At 49.8% G+C, this 17,886-nt stretch overlaps 1 protein-coding gene across 3 annotated transcripts; it reads right to left on the bottom strand.

The window, feature by feature from the left end:
- Nucleotides 1-1,660: 1,660 nt before the first annotated feature.
- P2rx5 (purinergic receptor P2X 5) lies at nt 1,661-17,283 on the bottom strand. Of its 3 annotated transcripts, none has more exons than XM_071603631.1 (13): nt 16,863-17,283; nt 13,826-13,976; nt 13,108-13,179; nt 12,783-12,858; nt 12,598-12,694; nt 12,240-12,320; nt 11,801-11,933; nt 11,137-11,270; nt 10,536-10,629; nt 10,350-10,415; nt 8,201-8,283; nt 7,269-7,550; nt 1,661-5,868 (listed from the first exon to the last, which is right to left on the bottom strand). In XM_071603631.1, the coding sequence occupies exons 1-13, from the start codon at nt 16,997-16,999 to the stop codon at nt 5,799-5,801; spliced, it is 1,476 nt and encodes a 491-aa protein (XP_071459732.1). In that variant the 5' UTR covers nt 17,000-17,283; the 3' UTR covers nt 1,661-5,798. The 3 variants fall into 3 exon arrangements, with proteins under 3 accessions (XP_071459732.1, XP_071459733.1, XP_071459734.1); XM_071603632.1 differs by lacking the exon at nt 13,826-13,976 and adding an exon at nt 13,977-14,141 and having other exon boundaries at nt 16,863-16,945; XM_071603633.1 differs by lacking the exon at nt 7,269-7,550.
- Between the last annotated feature and the right edge of the window lie 603 nt (nt 17,284-17,886).

Below are 17,886 nucleotides of genomic sequence, written 5' to 3'. Positions count from 1 at the left end.
GTGTTACTGTTTTTCCTGTTAATGAAAAATAGGCTCAAAGAGGTTAAATATCTCTGCCAGCGGAGGCTCAGCTAGGAAGAGGCAGAGCCAGGATTCAGATGCAGTTCTCTTAATTTGCTTTTGCAGAATTGGATGAGTATTGAGTATATTTTTTTCACAGCCCAGTATTCCCTCCAACTAGCCACTCCTTCCAGATATGAATGGAGTCATGTCAGTTCAATTTCACCTAGTCACAGCTAGTTGTCTTTCCCATAAGAAAAAAATAAATTCATGCATTTTTTAAAAGAATACGTCTTGTGAGGATTAAACAGATTGGACTTCCAGCTAAACTCTGGGGTTGTTGAGGGTGTAAACGCCTCTGCCTATGTGCTAATCCATTATTATTCTTTTTAGGAGAATTTTGAAATATATGTCTAATTGAGAAATAAATATTGCAGTGGAGTTTTAGTAATGGACATGTTGCTTGTGGAATTTATAGTCTAATTAGGGAAATTAGCATTACCTAATTTCACAGATATTTAAGTTAGGTAAGTGCTATGAAGAAAGTAGATAGAATCCCCAAACCTAGCCCAGGTTGGGAATGATCAAGGAAGCCTTCTTTAAAGGAATAACCTTACATCTGAGACCTGGAGGTTGAATGTCAAAAAAGGGGGGGGGGTGCTTTTACAGAAAAGAGTCCTGGGTAGACAGGAAAGTATGACCTAACTCTGGAGAGGAAAAGAAAAGGCCCTGAGGTAGACCTGGAACAGATCCTGGAGCTCCTTAGTGGGCAGTAAACTGCCTGATCATAAGAGTAACTGTGGAGAAGGCTTAAGCTTTAATAATGATGTGATCAGATTTGGGGTTTTTTTAAAAAGATCAGTTTGAGACCAGAAGAGGATCCAAGAGCTTGAATCCAAGACCTCTTCTATAGACCATAAGTGGCCCATGGCCAATAATGGAAATGAATCTAGGACTCATACCTGAACTCCATCTTGGGTTCCGATCACTTACTTGAGCCCCAAGCCAAAAAATTGAGCTACAGCTTTGCTTCTCTCTTCCAGTGAGCCCTCTCTCTGCCCATCACTGAGAACCCTCACACTCATGGTTTGTATAGCCCAGTCCTCTCAGAGGCTTCTCTGAGTGAGAAGGGAGGGTTCATTCCTGATGTAAAGTAAGGAGGAAGCAGAGGGGTCCTGCTGTTGGAGGAAAAGAGAAGGGATGAGGGATCTGTGGGCTGGTTTACTTAACCATTTCCCTACTGTTGGGCAGTAAGTTTGTTGGAAGTGTTCACTATTAAAAGAAATATTGCAGTGAATTTCTTCACATTTAAGTGATTTGGGGGGAATTTAAGCTCCTAGGACAGAAGATAACTTGATTCCAAATGCTTTCCAGAGTTTTATCAAATTGATGAAAAGTACCAGTTTTATTAGTGCCTTCCTAGTCTTAATGTTTATTCTTTTAAAGAATTGCCAAACTTTCGTTTGAGTTTCTTTGCAAGATAACAAGGAGCATAATGTATTGCTTACTAACTTGTTTCTTGTATCTGCCTCTTAATCTCGCCTTCTCCTTACATTTTCCCCTAAAACATGGGTAATCGTGAAGATATGAAGGGAAAAAGAATCAGGACATGTTTAAAATTGATACTTTTTATTGTTTGAGAACCAAATAAAAGTGTCAAAAATACATATATTGGGCAGGTCCCGGAAGGTGCTTACCACCTTGCCCCTTTTAACTCTGTCCAGCCTAAAGGGAAACAGCTGGCAGTACAGTATAGTCTTTCGGAGAGAAAGCGTTTCTGGATGCAGTGAAGAGTTTCCTCTGAGGAAACTCGCATCGCTTGGGAGGTAGTGGATTGGAAATGGGTGGAGCCCTTTTCCATAGACTCAAGATGTCATTCCAAGTAGGGTGATTTTAAGAACTCTACAGGGCATAGTAGTCGATCACTGAGGTGCTCAGAGATACCTAGAAAAAGTAACATTCTCCCTATAACAACTGATTCCCCCACTGAGAACAGAAGAACTGATGAGGGTGGGTGGGGGTAAAAAGGCAGCCATGACTGTTCAGTGTTAATGACCCCCAGCATCAAGAATGGAGGGACTTCGACCTTTCCTGGCTGATTCCCATGATGTCACTATTAATAGCTCCCAGTGTGTAACTAGTATGGCGCTCCCAAAGGCATGGGATAATAATTGTTAGGAAAATAGTTGATGAGCAAGTTTAAGCTAGGACCTAGAATATCAGAATAGGAAGGAGCTCTCTTGGACCAGGGATATAGCTCAGTGGTAGAGTGTGTGCTTAGCAGGCACAAGGGCACTGGGTTCCAACACCAAAAAAAAAAAAAAAGAAGAAAGGTCTTAGAGCTTGAACTCTCATTTTTCCAATGAGGCAACCAGTGCCTAGAGAGAGAGGGATTTTCTCAAAAGTTTGGAAGGAGCTCAACTTCCTGCTTCACTTTTCTCCATTTAAAAGCACATTTCTGTAAGATTAATGAGCCGCCAACTCTTACACCAAGATTATGCAGAATGTGGCAAGCCAGAGTCTGCAAAAAGCAAGGCAATTCTGGCAGGAATGTACAGTGATGTCCAGAAGCTGTAATGGGCTCCCTGGTCTTTCTGAGTATGGGCCCCCTGAAGTGTAGCCATTGAGGCCGCCTGGACAGCTTTGCTGGCCTCTAAGAAACAATTAGGTTGAATTAGTCCTTTTAAGGCAATAAAGTGTAATGGGGCAATCCTTAGAGGTAAAGAAAGCCAACTTGAGCTGGGGATGTAGCTCAGTGGTAGAAGACTCACCTAGAGTTCAAATAGGTCCTGGGTTTGGTCCCCAGTACCACCAAAGAAAAAAATCTGCCGGGCATGATGGCGGCTCATCTGTAATCCCAGCAGCTTGGGAGGCTGAGGCAGGAAGATCAACAGTTCAAAACCAGCCTCAGGAACTTAGCAAGGCCCTAAGCAATTCAGGTGTGACCTTGTTTCTAAATAAAATACAAAGGGCTGGGGATGTGGCTCAGTGGTTAAGTGCTCCTGGGTTCAATCCCCGGTGCCTCCCATCCCCCAAAAAATTAAGGCCAATAACAGGAAAGCCTCACAAAACCCTGTGCAGCTACACTGCCTTCACGCATATCCTCAGTTGGCTTCTTCCTACTTATGTGGTTCCTTTACCTGGACCGCTTCCTTCCCCACCCAGTCAGCTGCTCCTAACCTTTCAGGTCTCAAATAATATGTCAAAATTCCTTGGAGAAACTTTCTGACTACTACTAGTTAAAAACCCTCCAAGCATCTGAGTCTGTGACTATAGGTGTGACCCCTTGGTTAAGGTCCAGCTCCCACCAGCCAGGAAGGACACGATGGCAGGGACCCTATACGTTGAACACAACTGTATCTCCATCATTTACTCCCAACACCTTACACATAATAAAGACTCAGCAAATATTTACTAACTGAATGACTGTAGGCAGGCATTTATACTCCAATATAAAATAGTATCATTGTCCCCAGGTTATTTGACTGTGACACACCATTTCAAAATCAGGTTAAAAGGAACCAGATCTATCCCTAAGCAGCCACAAGTCCTGCCCCTCTTACCTCCTCCCAACCATAAAAGTAACATGCTAGATTATAAAACCCAAGGGTTTGCTTTAGTGAGGAAGTAAGACACTTAAATAGATCACCTAAATTTTCCACTTTCTATTCAGAGTGCAGGTTCACTCATTGACAGGTCCCCAGACAACCCAAGGTGAGGGAGCTGCTTGCTTTATAAGGAGTCCTATTCTGGGCACCATGCTCCTCCGCCCCAGTGTCAGCCTCACCAGTAACCTCCTGCTTGAGACTATTGTCCCCAAAGGCTCCTGTGGAAGGAGGCTTGCTGCCCCCTTGTGTACAAAGACCATATCCCCTTCCAAAGAGGATGTTCTCTGGTATGCTTCCTGGATGCTATCCGGTTCACCCAGCCATTCCTCTGATGCCATGGGATAGGGAAAAGAGCTAGCCAGCCCCCAAGCCAAATACTTAAGCATATTTCATGTCCCATCTCTGACACAGGAGCATCTGCCTTACAGGAAAAGATCATTTCCTGAGTCAGTGCATAAGTAACCATGTGAACATGGATTCTTAGCAGAATAAGGAAGTTTTCTGGAATTGGTAACTGCCTCCAGAGAATGTGTGAAAAGAACCAACTTTTTACTTCTCCTTTTTTTTGGGGGGGGGGGGTTGTATACTGGGGATTGAACCCAGGAGTGCTCTACTACTGAGTCACATTCCCAGCCCTTTAGATTTTTTTATTTTGAGACATGGGCTTGCTGAGCTTACCTAAAAGCCCTTGCAGTTGGCTTCTCCCCTTAAGGGCCAGCTGCCTCCCAACTGGTCCAGTCCTTTCCTTTAAATTTATATCCCATGGAGAAGACCAAGTGTCCCCCTGGATGTTATACAAAGGCTTTATCCTTTGGATAAAAGGAGAAAGCCTTTGAATAACATCATTCTCTACAAGGATTTGTGAGTAGAGGCCTCCCTGCCTTCCCAGGCTGACCTCAAACTTCCGATCCTCTTGCCTCAGTCTCCCGAATCGCTAGAATTATAGGCATGTTTGAATCAGAAATATTACCTAGTCAAGATATTTTAATTCAAACAAATTGAGCATAATGCTGCTTTCAGGCTGGAGGTGTGAGTGGGAGAGGTATCCCGGTCTCAGGAGGTGTGTCTAGAAACTAGCTCCTTCCAGCCAAGCTGGCCTTCTCTCCCCTCACAATCAGGGTTTCTCAAGCAATAATAATGTGCTCGCAAATCACCTAAGGGGAAATACGGGTTCTGAATTGGTAGGACAAGGGAGGGAGCTGAGAATCTGCATTTCTAACAGGCCCCCTAGTGATGCTGGTCCACGGACCCCACTTTGGGGGTGGGGAAGTGAGGGCCTCCCTAACAACTTGACACCTGCTAAAAGAGAATCCTTTACCTGGTTAGCACTTAAGGAGGGGAAGCTAGCAGGGACACCCAGCCCCACACAACAGCAAGAGCCAAACCACCCAGGCAAAAGCATCTCACATCTGGGCAAGTCACTATTCTTGGGGAGGTGTAAGTGGGAGACATGGTCTTGCTGAGCTTACCTAAAAGAATGGAGTAGAGTCCTCCCTGCCTTCTCTTTCCCATCTTACCTTAAAGCCCTTGCAATTGGCTTCTCCCCTTATGGGCCAGATGCCTTCCAACTGGTCCAGTCCTTTCCTATTGCCTCTTTGGCCACCTTTAAATTTTATCCCATGGGTAAGACCAAGTGTCCCCCTGGATGTTATCTAAAGGCTTTCTCTGAGCAATTGTCATTCTCTACAGGGATTTGTAAACTTATCAGCTAGAGGCAGGAAGGCAGCCAGAGTAGCTGGGCAGTAATGTCTCTGTTGGCTTGAAGGTCATTATATGTGTGTCTACCCCATTTCTGAAGGCCAGGTCAGTATCTCATTTAAGCATCTCTTATATAGGGCCAAGCACACAGCATGCATCAATAAGTATTTACTGCATGCATGGATGGATGAATATGAATGTCCAGTCAGGTTCTCAGGAAAAATTAAAATAATCTAGTATCACTCAGGCTCCTGGCCTGCCCTGTTCCCTGGGCGCCTGCCCCAGGGCCTCCTCTTCTGGATCTGAGCCAGTCAGGCTGCCAAGACTCCCCTCCATACAACATAAGGCTTGTAGCAGGATCTCAGTCAGGGGAGATGGCTGTTCCTGGAAGCCCCTGTCCCTTGCAGACACATGCACATCTCTTCTCAGTTCAGAGCTATGGGTGGTTCTGGCCCCAACATCCTCAAGACTGCTCTAGGCCACCAGCTCTAGCTACGTCTCCACTGTCCGCAGGTTCTGCAGCTGCTCAGCATTCACCTCTACATTCTTCAGAAGGCCAGACCTGTGGGCAAGAGGGTGGGAGAGGGGCATACAGAAGGCAGAGAGGACTGTCAGGAACTCTGTGGATGGGTCACCTCCCTAAAGGCAGCGACATGCAGCAGCCTCCACCTTCCACTGACAGCACTGCAGGCAGTCAGAGCATGTGGAGAAAGGAGAAATCTGTCCAGGTTCCTGGCTGCACCCCAAACACATGGGGATGCTCAAGCTGAGTCCTCAGGAGCCGCCAAGCACTGAGAAGCAGCAACTGTGGTGGCAGCCGGAGCGTAGGCCCATGAGCATGGAGCCTCCCACAGCAACAGGCAGGCTGGGCCAAGACAAGCAAGGCGGCCACTCTCTCCCGCTGCAGGGTAAAGCATTTAGGCAGGCGCCCAGGAAGTGATGGTCAGCTCAGGGAGCACGTAAAGGGCTGCTGGGCGCAGACCTGCCCCACCCAGGTCCTTAGACTCTAATGCCACTGACCCCACTGCTGCAGACCCTAGCCTCCACCTTTCTCTCCTCACTCTGCTCCATCCCAGACTATTTCTCTGGCTCTTTTCCAGACAAGCCCAAGCTCCCATTTGTAAGCTGCCAAATCCTGAGTCTGCAAGGAAAGAAAGCTGGGGATTGGAGGAAAGGCCATCCCACGTCTGGGAACATCCCAGCCTGACCAAGTAGAAGAGGGCTCTGGGTCCAACCCCTACCGAGAGGAAAAAAGAAAATAAGGCCAGAGCAGGCCTAAACTCAGGTCACCTGACTCAGACTAGAGGTCCAGCCCCACAATCTGCTGAATAAAAAGCAGGCTGACCAGGACTTCCAGGCAGTGCCCAGGGGAAGGGCAGCTCCAGAATGTCTACATAGAAGAGGGATGCAGGGGAGTGATCTGATGGGAGGTGGGGCGATGAGGGTCTTTATCAGGCAAGATAACCCACTAGAGAACTAGATCCTAGAGATACAAGATCCCAGACCTGCTGAGATTCAAATTCCAGCTCTGCCACTTATTAGCTGTGGAATTTGAACAAATTACTTAACTGTTTTGTGCCTGGGTTTCCTCATTAGCAAAATAAGTCACATCGGTGTCCACCTCTTTAAGATACTTAAATGAATTAACATATACAAATGGCCCAGGGCAGCATAGGGAAGGGAAAGGCGCTGGGTGAATGGGGGTACTCTTGCTGCTTTAATGCTGGGACAGCAGAGCAAGATGTTTGGTTTGCACGTGGATCCAGGGGGATTGGGGCGCTAATGGAGGCTCATGGGGGCCTATAGAACCACCAGCAACCTCTCTCTCCCAAGTCCTGCTTGGAGGGACCTTACGAGTCCTGGACATCCTGCCGGGTGTCCAGGCCAACCTGGAGCGGGTGTCCTAGCGGCCCCCCTCTGCAAGACTGGATCTTCAGCCGGCTCTGCCCAGCAGCGCCTCACCTGGCTAACTCGGGGAACTGCGAGCACACACTGCCGTTCCCCTTCCAGTGGCTATGGCTGGGCAGCGCCTGGGGCTGCTCCTCCAGCAGCTCCTCCTCCAGCTGCCCTGGCTGCACCACCTCGGCCTCGGTCTCCAACGCACTGCCCTCTCGACCCTGCCCTGTACGCGACTCCCCAGACATAGGTGGAGCGGGCCGAGAAAGGCAGCTGCCCTCGTTCCTCCAGCAGCACGGTCTGCGGCCAGGTCGGGCTCCTCGCTGCTGGGCTGGGTTCAAGCTGCGGCTGGAGTTCAATCGAGGCAAACCACTCAGGCAGACCCTGCGCCCGCCCGCCGTCCTAGGTTGTGGCGGGGCTGAGGGAGCTCCGAGGTGCCCGTCCCAGCTCCTCATTCTGATGCCAGCTTCTCCAGAAAGCCTTTCCCAAGACAAGGGCTATCCCTTCCCCCGACCCCCATCACGATTCCCCCTCACACTGGCTTCTGCAAACGCGCACACACAAGCCAGTGGTCCAAGAGAACTGGAAAGAAGCCCCTACAGATTTCCTTACCACCCAGATTCCCTTAACCCCAGCCCACTAGAACCTTCAAGCCCCCCAAATCCCAAAATACTAGTGCTAGAAGGCACTCTATGTAAACCAACTCTCATCTTGCAGATGGAAAAATCAATCGAGACCCAAGGACACCTGGTCCAAAATCATAGGAAGAGGCTGTAAACCTGCTCACCCTGCCAGCAGCCTGGGAAGGCCTCTTCTTTCCCTGGGCTGCTCTGAAGCAGAATCCAGTTCTATGGAGCAGGTATTTGAAAGACCCCACATTCCCCATGCCTTTTGGCCCCTGCTTCCACACCCCAAACCCAGTACCCAACCAGGCAAAGGCTCTAAGCCAGTGGGGCCCATGGGGCTCCACTTGGCTGCAGAAAGGAAGCCTAACTGACCTCACTTCCTCGTACTTCTTGTCACGGTAGAACTCTCTCTTCTTGATGATGTAGATGAGCACCAGGTCACAGAAAAAAGCCCCCTGCAAAACAGTTGCAGGCCCTAACTCAGAACTCTTAACTTGATTCTGCAACAATCTGCAAGGGGTCCTCATGTCCCCCTTTAACACACAAGGAAACTGTCTAGGGCCGCAGAGTTGGTCCATGGTAGACACAAAGTTAGACTGGAGCTCTGCCACCAGATCCCACAGACTAGGAACCACCACCCCCCCATACTACTCTGACCCATTCTGTCAACATACATTTGCTGAGCACCCACTACAACCTGGGACCACACAGGGGTGCAGGGAGAATGTAGACCAGAGGGAGCTTCCAGGGACTCTCCCTCTGCTAGGAGACAAGCAAATAAATTATGACACAGTGATGTGTCTTCTAATGAATGGGGAGAGGCACAGGAGTAGACAGAAGACAGGGCTTCACTCAGGCTAGATGGGGTGGATGACTGGGCTAAGCCTTGGGGCTAAATAGGAGTTTATACAAAGCCTGGGAAGGGCATTCCAGGGGGAGAAGAAAGCTTGTCATGCCTGGGAAATGCCATATGGCCTGTGGGGGAAGGGTGATGCACTTCTGCACAGGTGGATGGGAATCATCCTGTCTGAGAATGTTCTTGAGGCATTCATCCTAATCCTTGAGGTAGAGGGGATACTGTCAGAATTGCAACATTTTAGAAAGTCAGCATGAGATTGATTGGAGAAGGTTTATACCTAACAAAGACATGACAGCAGTGTTCAGGGTAAGAGAGGCTGCCTGACCTAACCCATCTGAACCCAACTGACCCCTAAACACAACTTCAGACCCCAGCAAGTTGTGTGTAATGTCCATCTGCACCACTAAAGGGTGATGCAACCCACAGCCCAGGATTGGGCATGAGGTTCCTGAGCACCAAGACCAGTATGGCTTGATGGATAGTTGAGCCTGGTTCTCTGACTCTGAACACTGCATATCTATCTTTCCCAGATGCCAAAAAATGTCATTTATCAGTTCCTTAATTCTCCTTCCTCCTTCAGCCTCCACCACCACCTTTTCTCTGCATCATTGTCTTTATTTCTCAAGGAGGTCTCCTAGATGTCCGTATTTTATCCAAAATGTAAGAAAATTGCATATATGTACACATATCTAGAACTCCCTAGCAACAATGTTTCCAGTTAGAAGGAATCCACTTGGAGCCCTCTGGTATCAATCACCTCTCAGGTGCATGGCCTTTTTGAGTTCTGAGTTCTGTTACAAGGCACAATTTTCCTGATCTTAAGAAAAAGTCAACCCAAGATCCTGACTGAATCTGCCAATGAGGCTGTTTGGGATTGTCATGCAGAGGAACGAGGGAAGAGGCAGCTGGAAACCTTGGAAAGGAACTTGCTGGCATGGGCAGCCACCCACCAACTCCCATGTCCTTAACAACCCTCCCAGAAGTACAAAGGGCATTACAGGCACTCAGAGGCAACTTGCCCAGCCCTCCAGTCACAACATCCTCTCCTATGAGCCTCTCTGGGCTGACTTAAGAGCCACCTAGAGGAAGGATTACAGGGCCATCTCCCCAGCCTTCATCTCCTTGGCCCACTGATTCTCAGCCAGGAGACATTTCTGAACATCACAACTTCAGAGAAGGTGCCATTGACATCTGGTGAGTAGATACCAGGGATGCTCCCAAACATCCTACAATACATAAGATAGCTCCCAAAATGTCAATAGTGCGGAGGTTGAGAAACCCCGTTCATAGGGTAATCCTGCCCCCTTTAAGCAGAAGTGGAGATGGAGACTAGAAGTTCGGGGGCTGACCCAGGATCCCAGAGACCCAGCCCACACCATGGCTAGGGGATGACCTAATTCCACCCCCAGCCCACCTCACAGCTCCAGAGCTACAGGCAGATGCCTCTTTGGCTCTAAAAAGAGAAATTCCAGCTGTCACTGCCATCTGGGGGCAGCTGGCATGGTGTGAAATCCCAAAGAGCCCTCTTTACCCATGTAGGTTCTGATCTCACCAAATCTCCTGCTTTCTGGGGCACTGGGGCACATTCCTCCTGAGCAGTCAGTTACCTCCCTCTCCCTGCTCAGAGAATAGAAAGTGGGGAGGGAGGAGGAAGGTACTCACAGCACCCATGAGCGCCACCCCAGAGCCCACGTTGATGATTGTGGGGATGATGCTGAACTTTCCTGCCTGAAAGACAAGAGACAAGACAGGCAAGTAAGGCTGGATGGATGGTCAGATCCCAAGGGGATCTCCAACCTCCCACACCCCACCCTACCCAACCACAGAATGGGAGGACCACCCACACACCTTGCCATTAACTATCACATCAAAGCGGATCCCATAGGCTTTTATCAGGGTTCGGAACTCCGCCCCGGCCGAGTCTCGGTAATATCTGGCAAACCTAGGGGAGACAAAGCCCAGGGGAAGCCCCAGCCTGCCTGTGCCTTCCCTCTTTAGCAGCACAGCATGGACCATGGTTGCTCTGGGGATTTATCAGCACCCCCAGGAGACTGACTCTCAGCAGACCTAGAAGAGGGCTGCAGACCCTCTCACTGAGCCAAGTATAAAAGATGCTTCCAGGCCTTTGAAATCTAAGCCAGGCATTCTCCCAAGGGCCAAGGCTTTCCCACTACACTCTAGGTTAACCCCTGGGCCAACAAAACATGGATGAATTTGATCCAGCAAAGAAGTTGAGCCTTATCAGTATTATGGCAAGAAAAGACATATCGTATCACCAGACAGATACGCTCACAGGACGGTCCCCACCACTCTGCTGGGATCCTCTCCTTGGCCATCTCTCCCTGCATCTATTACTCTGACACCCATCCTAGGGGTAGCACAGTGCTGGCACCCAGGGTCAGATGTGAAATGTGGTCAGAGTCACAAGGTGGCACAAGGTAACAGTTACCTGAAGTTGTACCCGGAGGAGACAGACTTTACATGGTTGTTGTCCAGGCGGCTAAAATAATAGCGAGGGTTGCACTCGGAGGCAGCTTTGTCAAGATCACAGTCCCATTCAATATTAATTGCTATCACACCACCCTTGAGACAAGAGACAAGGCTCAATACCCAGAGCCTTCTGGAGAGGGACAGAAGTCACATATAGAGAGCTGGACAAAACAGATAAAGGGCTCAGGCTAGAGGTCAGTCCTGGGGACAGCCCTCCAGGGAGGTTCTATCCCCACCTCTGGAACAGAATGGCTGAGAATGTCACATTGCTATAGCTACAGTATGGACTCTCTTAACTGTTCAGGAAAGAAAGGGGCTAACAATCCAGAGAGAGCAGCTTTCATAGACAGGCACTTTACACATGGCCAGGATGTGCCCACGGGACTCTTTCTGACTCCCTTTCGCCCAAAGGCCCAGAGGCTGAGAACTATGCCACAGGGGCAAGTCTGCCCCTCATGAGCACCAGACTCTGGCCCAAGCCGGGCACAGCTAATTCTGAAAACAGTGAGCTCATGGAGGCAGGTGACTTTGCAGGGTCATTCCCGACCTATAGGTCCCCCTCCACACCTGCTTCATGTGGTCCCGGGCCCCTATAGAAGGCTCCCTGATCATGTACCACCCACCTTCATGGCTATGTCCTGGAAGTCACTCCCCGCCCAGCGGATCACAGACCCCAGTCGGAAGATGGGGCAGTAAAGATTCTTGGGGCTAAAGCGACAGGATTTCAGGAAATTCGTGTCCTCCTGCACATTGGCCCTGGGTGAAAGCAGTGGAATAAGAATGAGTGAGACTCACTGTTCCTGGGCCTGACCCAAGAGTCAGTGGGCTCCTGCCTGAACTGACCACTCCCCAGCTCCTACCCCACTCCAGTCAAGAACAGAGCCCACCCCCATAGCAGGCATACAGGAGCCCCAACATCACCCTGAAGTTCATTCATATGCAGACACCGTGTGCACAAAGGCCCATGCACAGCCACGGGGAGGGCCAACCAAGGCCTTCAGAGGGCTTGAGTTAAGGCCCCACCCCATGAACACCCCCTGCCCATGGCCAAGCCCCACATACTTGGAGAAGTTGAATTTGGGGAAACGAATGAAGTTCTTTATGTAAATGGTGAAATCTTCAGCTTCCTTCAGGAATGGTTCCCTGAAAACAGTCCAGGACCGACTGAGCAGAAGGCCCTGCCATGGCCCCTCCAAGCCTCCCTAGGCCTGTGGCAGGGCTGAGACCTGTTCCCTGGGTCCCCTGGAGATTTTGCCAAAGACAGTTAATTTGCTCAGTTGGGATGGTCCTCAGGCTTCTCTGGGATGTCCTGACATCTCCCTCAGAACGAGAATCTCAGAGGGGACGTGTCTCCATCCAAGCTGGACCCACAGCATGGGACCCGGCAACTCCTCAAGGGACAGAGGCTGGAGCCACTCACATTGGCATGGACTGTGTCTCCACTGGGCACCAGGCGAAGATCTCACAGGTGCCCCTGGTTGAGTTCCCCACACGCAGACAGCGGCCAGTTTTCACTCCTGCAGGGTGGGACAGGGATGATGCCAGGAGCCTCTCAGCTCCAGGTCCCCCTCACCCCCACCTCCCCTGACCATGCCAAGCCCTCACCATTTCCAGCTATAACAGTCTCCCCAGCTTGGCAGTCATGGTCCTGAGAACACAAACCATCAGGGACACCTTCATACTGCCAAAAGAGAAAGGCGCTGCATAAGGATGGCCTCATTGGGGCCACCAGGGGTTAGAAGAGGTCTTCTTCCCTGGCCTGGGCCCACACACCCTCTGAGAATCTGTTTCTTCCCCAAACTATGCAGACACTGTTCACCAGGGCATACAGCCCACAAGGATCCTCAGAGCACACAGAAGCCCCTGCTTCAGGAGAGGGGTCCACCCCATCACAATCCCACCCCTCCCCACTCCCCACACCAAATCGAACCTCAGCACAGGTGCCCTGCCGCTGGTTGGTAGTCACAATCAGGTTGGTGATCACAACGAAGACACTGTCTCCCTGAGGAGCCAGAAAGGCATTGAGGAACCTTCTCCTACCCTCTTAGGAGGACTCTCCTTCCCAGGGCTTCCTGGCAATGTGAGGCCTCTGCATGGGTGTTGGAGGAAATAGGGCCACAAAACTGGTGGATTTGATCCATCATCTCACTGACCTACAGTTCCTGAGAAGATGTTCTTTTAGAGGTCCTTCCCAGGCCCACAAATCCCAAGTGCCCTGCCCATGAATCCCTATTCTAAACTCAGCCACTGGGGTCCAAGCCCAGACCTCAGAGGAGCAGAGGCAGTAATGGGGTTGCCCTGGCCCTAGGCCACGACAATTGTGAATAGGCTGAGGAGCTGTTCCCAGGGTAGTAGCATGTAAAACAGGGGTTCTCTGTGCTGGGCCTCCTGACTCACAATGACCTGAAGGTTTTCTGGGCCCCCTTTGGTCTCAACAGACTCAGAGTTCACTGGGAAGAGAGCACTCACACAAGGCACAGAAAACGAAGGCAGGGGATTGGCATGGGAAAAGGATCTGGACAGGGTCTCTAGCTGGGTGAAGGAGACAATGGATGGAGTTCCTGGGACAAACCAGCAGCTTCCCATGTGACACACCCTGAACCAGGGCCTGCCTGCCTGGGGCCCCAGTGATAAGCAGGGCTTCAGACCTGGGGTGGAATGACATAATCAGCAACATCCCAGAGCCGCTCCCCAAGCTCAGAGGTGTTGGTATAGGCCACGCCCTTGACTTTGGTGACAACAGCACTCTGCAGGGAGGTGTCAACATCTTGGTAACTCTTCTTCACCACAAACACCCACCTGTGGGAAGGGGAACAGCAGGAGGGTGTCAGCCACATCACTGCCTTCAGGGATGTTTGCCCAAGTCCAGGCTGGAATGGGCATCACAGCAACTCCTAGGGCTCCACCTGTTCCAACAGCTCCTGGGTAGGGCTCACAGCTCCCATGGTTGCCTAAAACTCAGTCCTGCAAGCAGCAGAGGTGACAAGCAACCCCAAAGGAAGGAATTCTAAAGAGGCAAAAACCACTGCTCTCAGGTGCTGAGGCCCCAGAGCAGGGCAAGCCTGGGCTGAAATCTGCTCAGCCTCATACAGGCTGTGACTCCAGGCAAGGCCATTCACTCTGGGAGCACTGGTTTCCCAAGGTAACACAGGGATAATAATGCCTTCCGTCAGGGATAAAAGAGAGGGTTAAATGAGATAGTGCGTAACCTGAAACTAATCTAGGAAATAAGAGCACAAAATCCTGTATTCTTTGAACCAGAAACATAAGCAGAAAAAAAAATAGATAAGTAGGGCTTCATCAAAATTGAAAACTTTTGCTGGGCACAGTGGCACATGCCTATAATCCCAGCAACCTGGGAGACTGAGGCAGAAGGATCACAAGTTCAGGCCAGTCTTGGCAACCTAGAGAGACCCTAAGCAACTTAGTCCCTGTCCAAAATAAAAAATAAAATGGGCTGGGAATGTGGCTCAGTGGTTAAGCATCCTTAAATTCAATCCCTGGTACCAAATTTTTAAAAATTAAAAACTTTTGCACATCAAAAGACATTATCAAGAAAGTGAAAAGACAACCCACAGAATGGGAGAAGATGTTTGTAAGTCATATACCTGGTAAAGGACTAGTATTTAGAATATATAAATAACTCTTACAATTCAGCAATTAAAAAGACAACCCAATTTAAAAATGGGTTTAAAAACATTTTGAACATAAAAATGTTTAAAAACATTTGATTAGACATCACCCTCAAAAAAGATAAATTAGGAAAACATAAATAAAAACCACAATACGAGATTCCACTTCACACTAAAAATAATAATTTTAAAAAACTAAAAAAAAAAAAAACACGTGTTGGTGAGAATGTAGAGGAATAAGAACCTTCAATATGTTACTGGTGGGAATGTAAAATGATGTAGCCACTGTAGGAAGTTCCTCAAGAGGTTAAAAAGGGAGTTACAATGACCGTGGAACTTCACTCCTAAGTATATACCCAAGAGAACCCAAAACACATAGTCTATAAAAAAAACTGTGCAAGAATATTATTAGCAGCATTATTCTTATCAGCCAACGAGTGGAAACAATCCAAATATCATTAACTGGTGAATGGATAAGCAAAATGTGGCTCATCCATATAAACACAAATGAGATAGAACATATAAATTGCTGAGCACAGTGTCTGGCACAGAAGAAGAACCCAATGAATAGAACTCATCACTTGTTGCTGTTGCTGGTAGAGACAGTTCAGGTTGACCCCTCTTGGTAAAGTTGGGGCAATTGAGGTTGAGGGAGCAGGAAGCCGCTACCGCTTACATGCAGTAAGTGGTGGGTCCCAGGGTCCCAGTGAAGGTTCTCAGTGTGGCAGACGCCAATGTACATGCATTCATCTCACCTCTGGGACAGAGCTAGGGTGCCCTGGATTCTAGGCTGCCACGTCTCTAAGGAATTCTGAGAGGGCTATGACCCCCCTGAGCCAACCAATCATTTTAATAAGGACACCCTTGGCCTGGCCCGGACAGAAACATGAAGCAAACACTCAAAACACATTTTCATTCATTCACTCATTCATTTCACACCTGTTCCCTAGTGAGGTGATGCCAGGCCCTACTACCCTCATGGCATCCCCAGACTGGCAGGGAGTCAGAAATAGATACTGAAACAACTGTTCCCCTAAATTAGCTGCTAATTATACCATAAGAATGCCAGGGAGGAAAGGAGAGGGAGTAATTCAAGAACCCAGGTCTGGAGAATGAGTGAGTACTAACTAAGGAGGAAAAGCATGCCTGGCTAAGGAATAGCATGTACAACAGCCCTGAGGTGGGAGGCATCCAGGTGCCTTGGGGATGAAGTTCAGGAAAAGCTGAGTGCTTGACCTCTAGGACTGAGTAGGGCAAGGCCAGGGCTGTAGCCCCCGAGGAGGAAATGGGAGAAACTGCACAGCATTTACTGAATGAGTTCGAGAAGGCACATTCCAGTTATCCATGACTGCTCTCTCTCTCCACCTGTTCCCTCCTGTCAGTCAGGGGTGAAGACTCTGAACAGTGCCTGATGAGCAACCCTGAAGAACTGACCCCTGAGCTTGTGGCCCCAGCTCCTGCTGAGTGGGAAGGGGGTGGGAGAAGGGGACAGATGAACTTGGGTATAGAGATCTCTGGGCAAGACCCCCAGCTGGATACCAGAGAGGCTAGGTGAGGTGAGCTGACAGGAAGGGAGTTCCCGGACATGCCAAGCTGATGAGTTGCCCCAGACCAGAGTAAAACACTGACGCTCAGTGATTAAAAATAACTTGCCTGATGCTTGGGCCAGCTGTCAGGCCAGGGCCCAGGGAGGCCTCTGGGAAGAAAGCCACAGCCCAGCCCCCTGCATCCCTGCCCCCTTCCCGTGGCCCTAAGACTGGGGGCTGCAGCACTAGGGAAAGGAGCTGTCGGTGGACAGTCTCATAAACCCAGGGACCCAGAAGCCCCAGCCCACATCTCCTCACTTCCAGAGCAGGCAGGGGAGTAGAGGGCTACCTTTTACCCACAAGAGCCCAAGGTCGGCCTCTCCGCAGGCAGGGAGCACAGGGAAAGCCACGTGCACACGTGCAAATTCCAGGACCCTGGAGAAGACCCTGGCTACTGTTCTCCATCCTCCCAGCTGAGTCCTGTCCCCGCCCCTCCCCCAGCTTCCCGAAAGCGTCTAGGAACTCACACGACCAGGTACAACAGGATGGAGAGCTGCAGCAGTCTGTAGAGCAATCCCACCTTCTTGTTCTTGGCGATCACATACTTTTCGGTCTTGTAGTCGAACAGCGACAGGCAGAGCCCCTTCCAGCCCGCCTGCCCCATGCCGCCGGCTCACCGGGGCTTCCGGAGCGCCCAGCCCCACGTGTGCCGCATGGGAGCCGCCGCCGCCCGCTGCTGGTAGGCCGGCGGTGAGCTCTGCGTCCGCGCTGCCGCAGCCCGAGGACGCGCAGCTCCAACCCGCATGGGCAAGCGTGTGCTTGGGCTGCTGGGCGTAGAGCGCGAGGCGCGCCGTTGGGTACCTGCAGGGTTTGGAAAGCCACGGCGTTGAGCTGGGCTGCGGCCAGCCTAGAACCTCCAAATGCGACCTTGCAACCGCCTGACACCACCGGCCGTCCTCCCCAGCCACTGGTCTGGGAGGGCCCTCAAGAGTTCACAGTACCGCCCTGTGATGCTGGCGGCTGGGCAGGAGTGAGAAGAGATGAAAATAGGAACGCGTATTTTTTTTTATTTTTATTTTTTGGAAATGGGGATTGAACCCAGGGGTGCTCTATCACTGAGTTAGACCTCCAGCTCTTTCTTATATTTTATTTTTTAATATTTATTTTTTCATTGTAGTTGGACACAGTGCCTTTACCCTTTATTTATTTACTTCTCTGGCCCATCTGCCCCTCACCTTTTGGGTCTCCCACCTACATTCTGTCACTGCAAGATAACAGAACAAAGGACAGGAACATCAACAGAAATGCAGGAAAGCTGAAAGATAGACCTTAGCTATAAAAGAGGGAAGATCTCCCCTTTCCACGGATTCCACCTCTTGGGTCCCCTTCTTCCTCCGGGAGAAGTCTTTTCTGCTGTCCTTTAATAATTTAATAATAATTAAATAATTTAATAATAATTTGCCTCGGCGTGCTTCTCTGGTGTTATACTTCAGCATTGGGGAAGCAAGAACTCCTCACCAGTAAACAGCGTTAACATGACCACAGCTCCTC

Source organism: Marmota flaviventris, chromosome 17 (genome assembly GCF_047511675.1).
Source record: "Marmota flaviventris isolate mMarFla1 chromosome 17, mMarFla1.hap1, whole genome shotgun sequence".
Classification (NCBI taxonomy): domain Eukaryota; kingdom Metazoa; phylum Chordata; class Mammalia; order Rodentia; family Sciuridae; genus Marmota; species Marmota flaviventris.
This window is presented reverse-complemented; position numbering and strand designations above follow the sequence as displayed.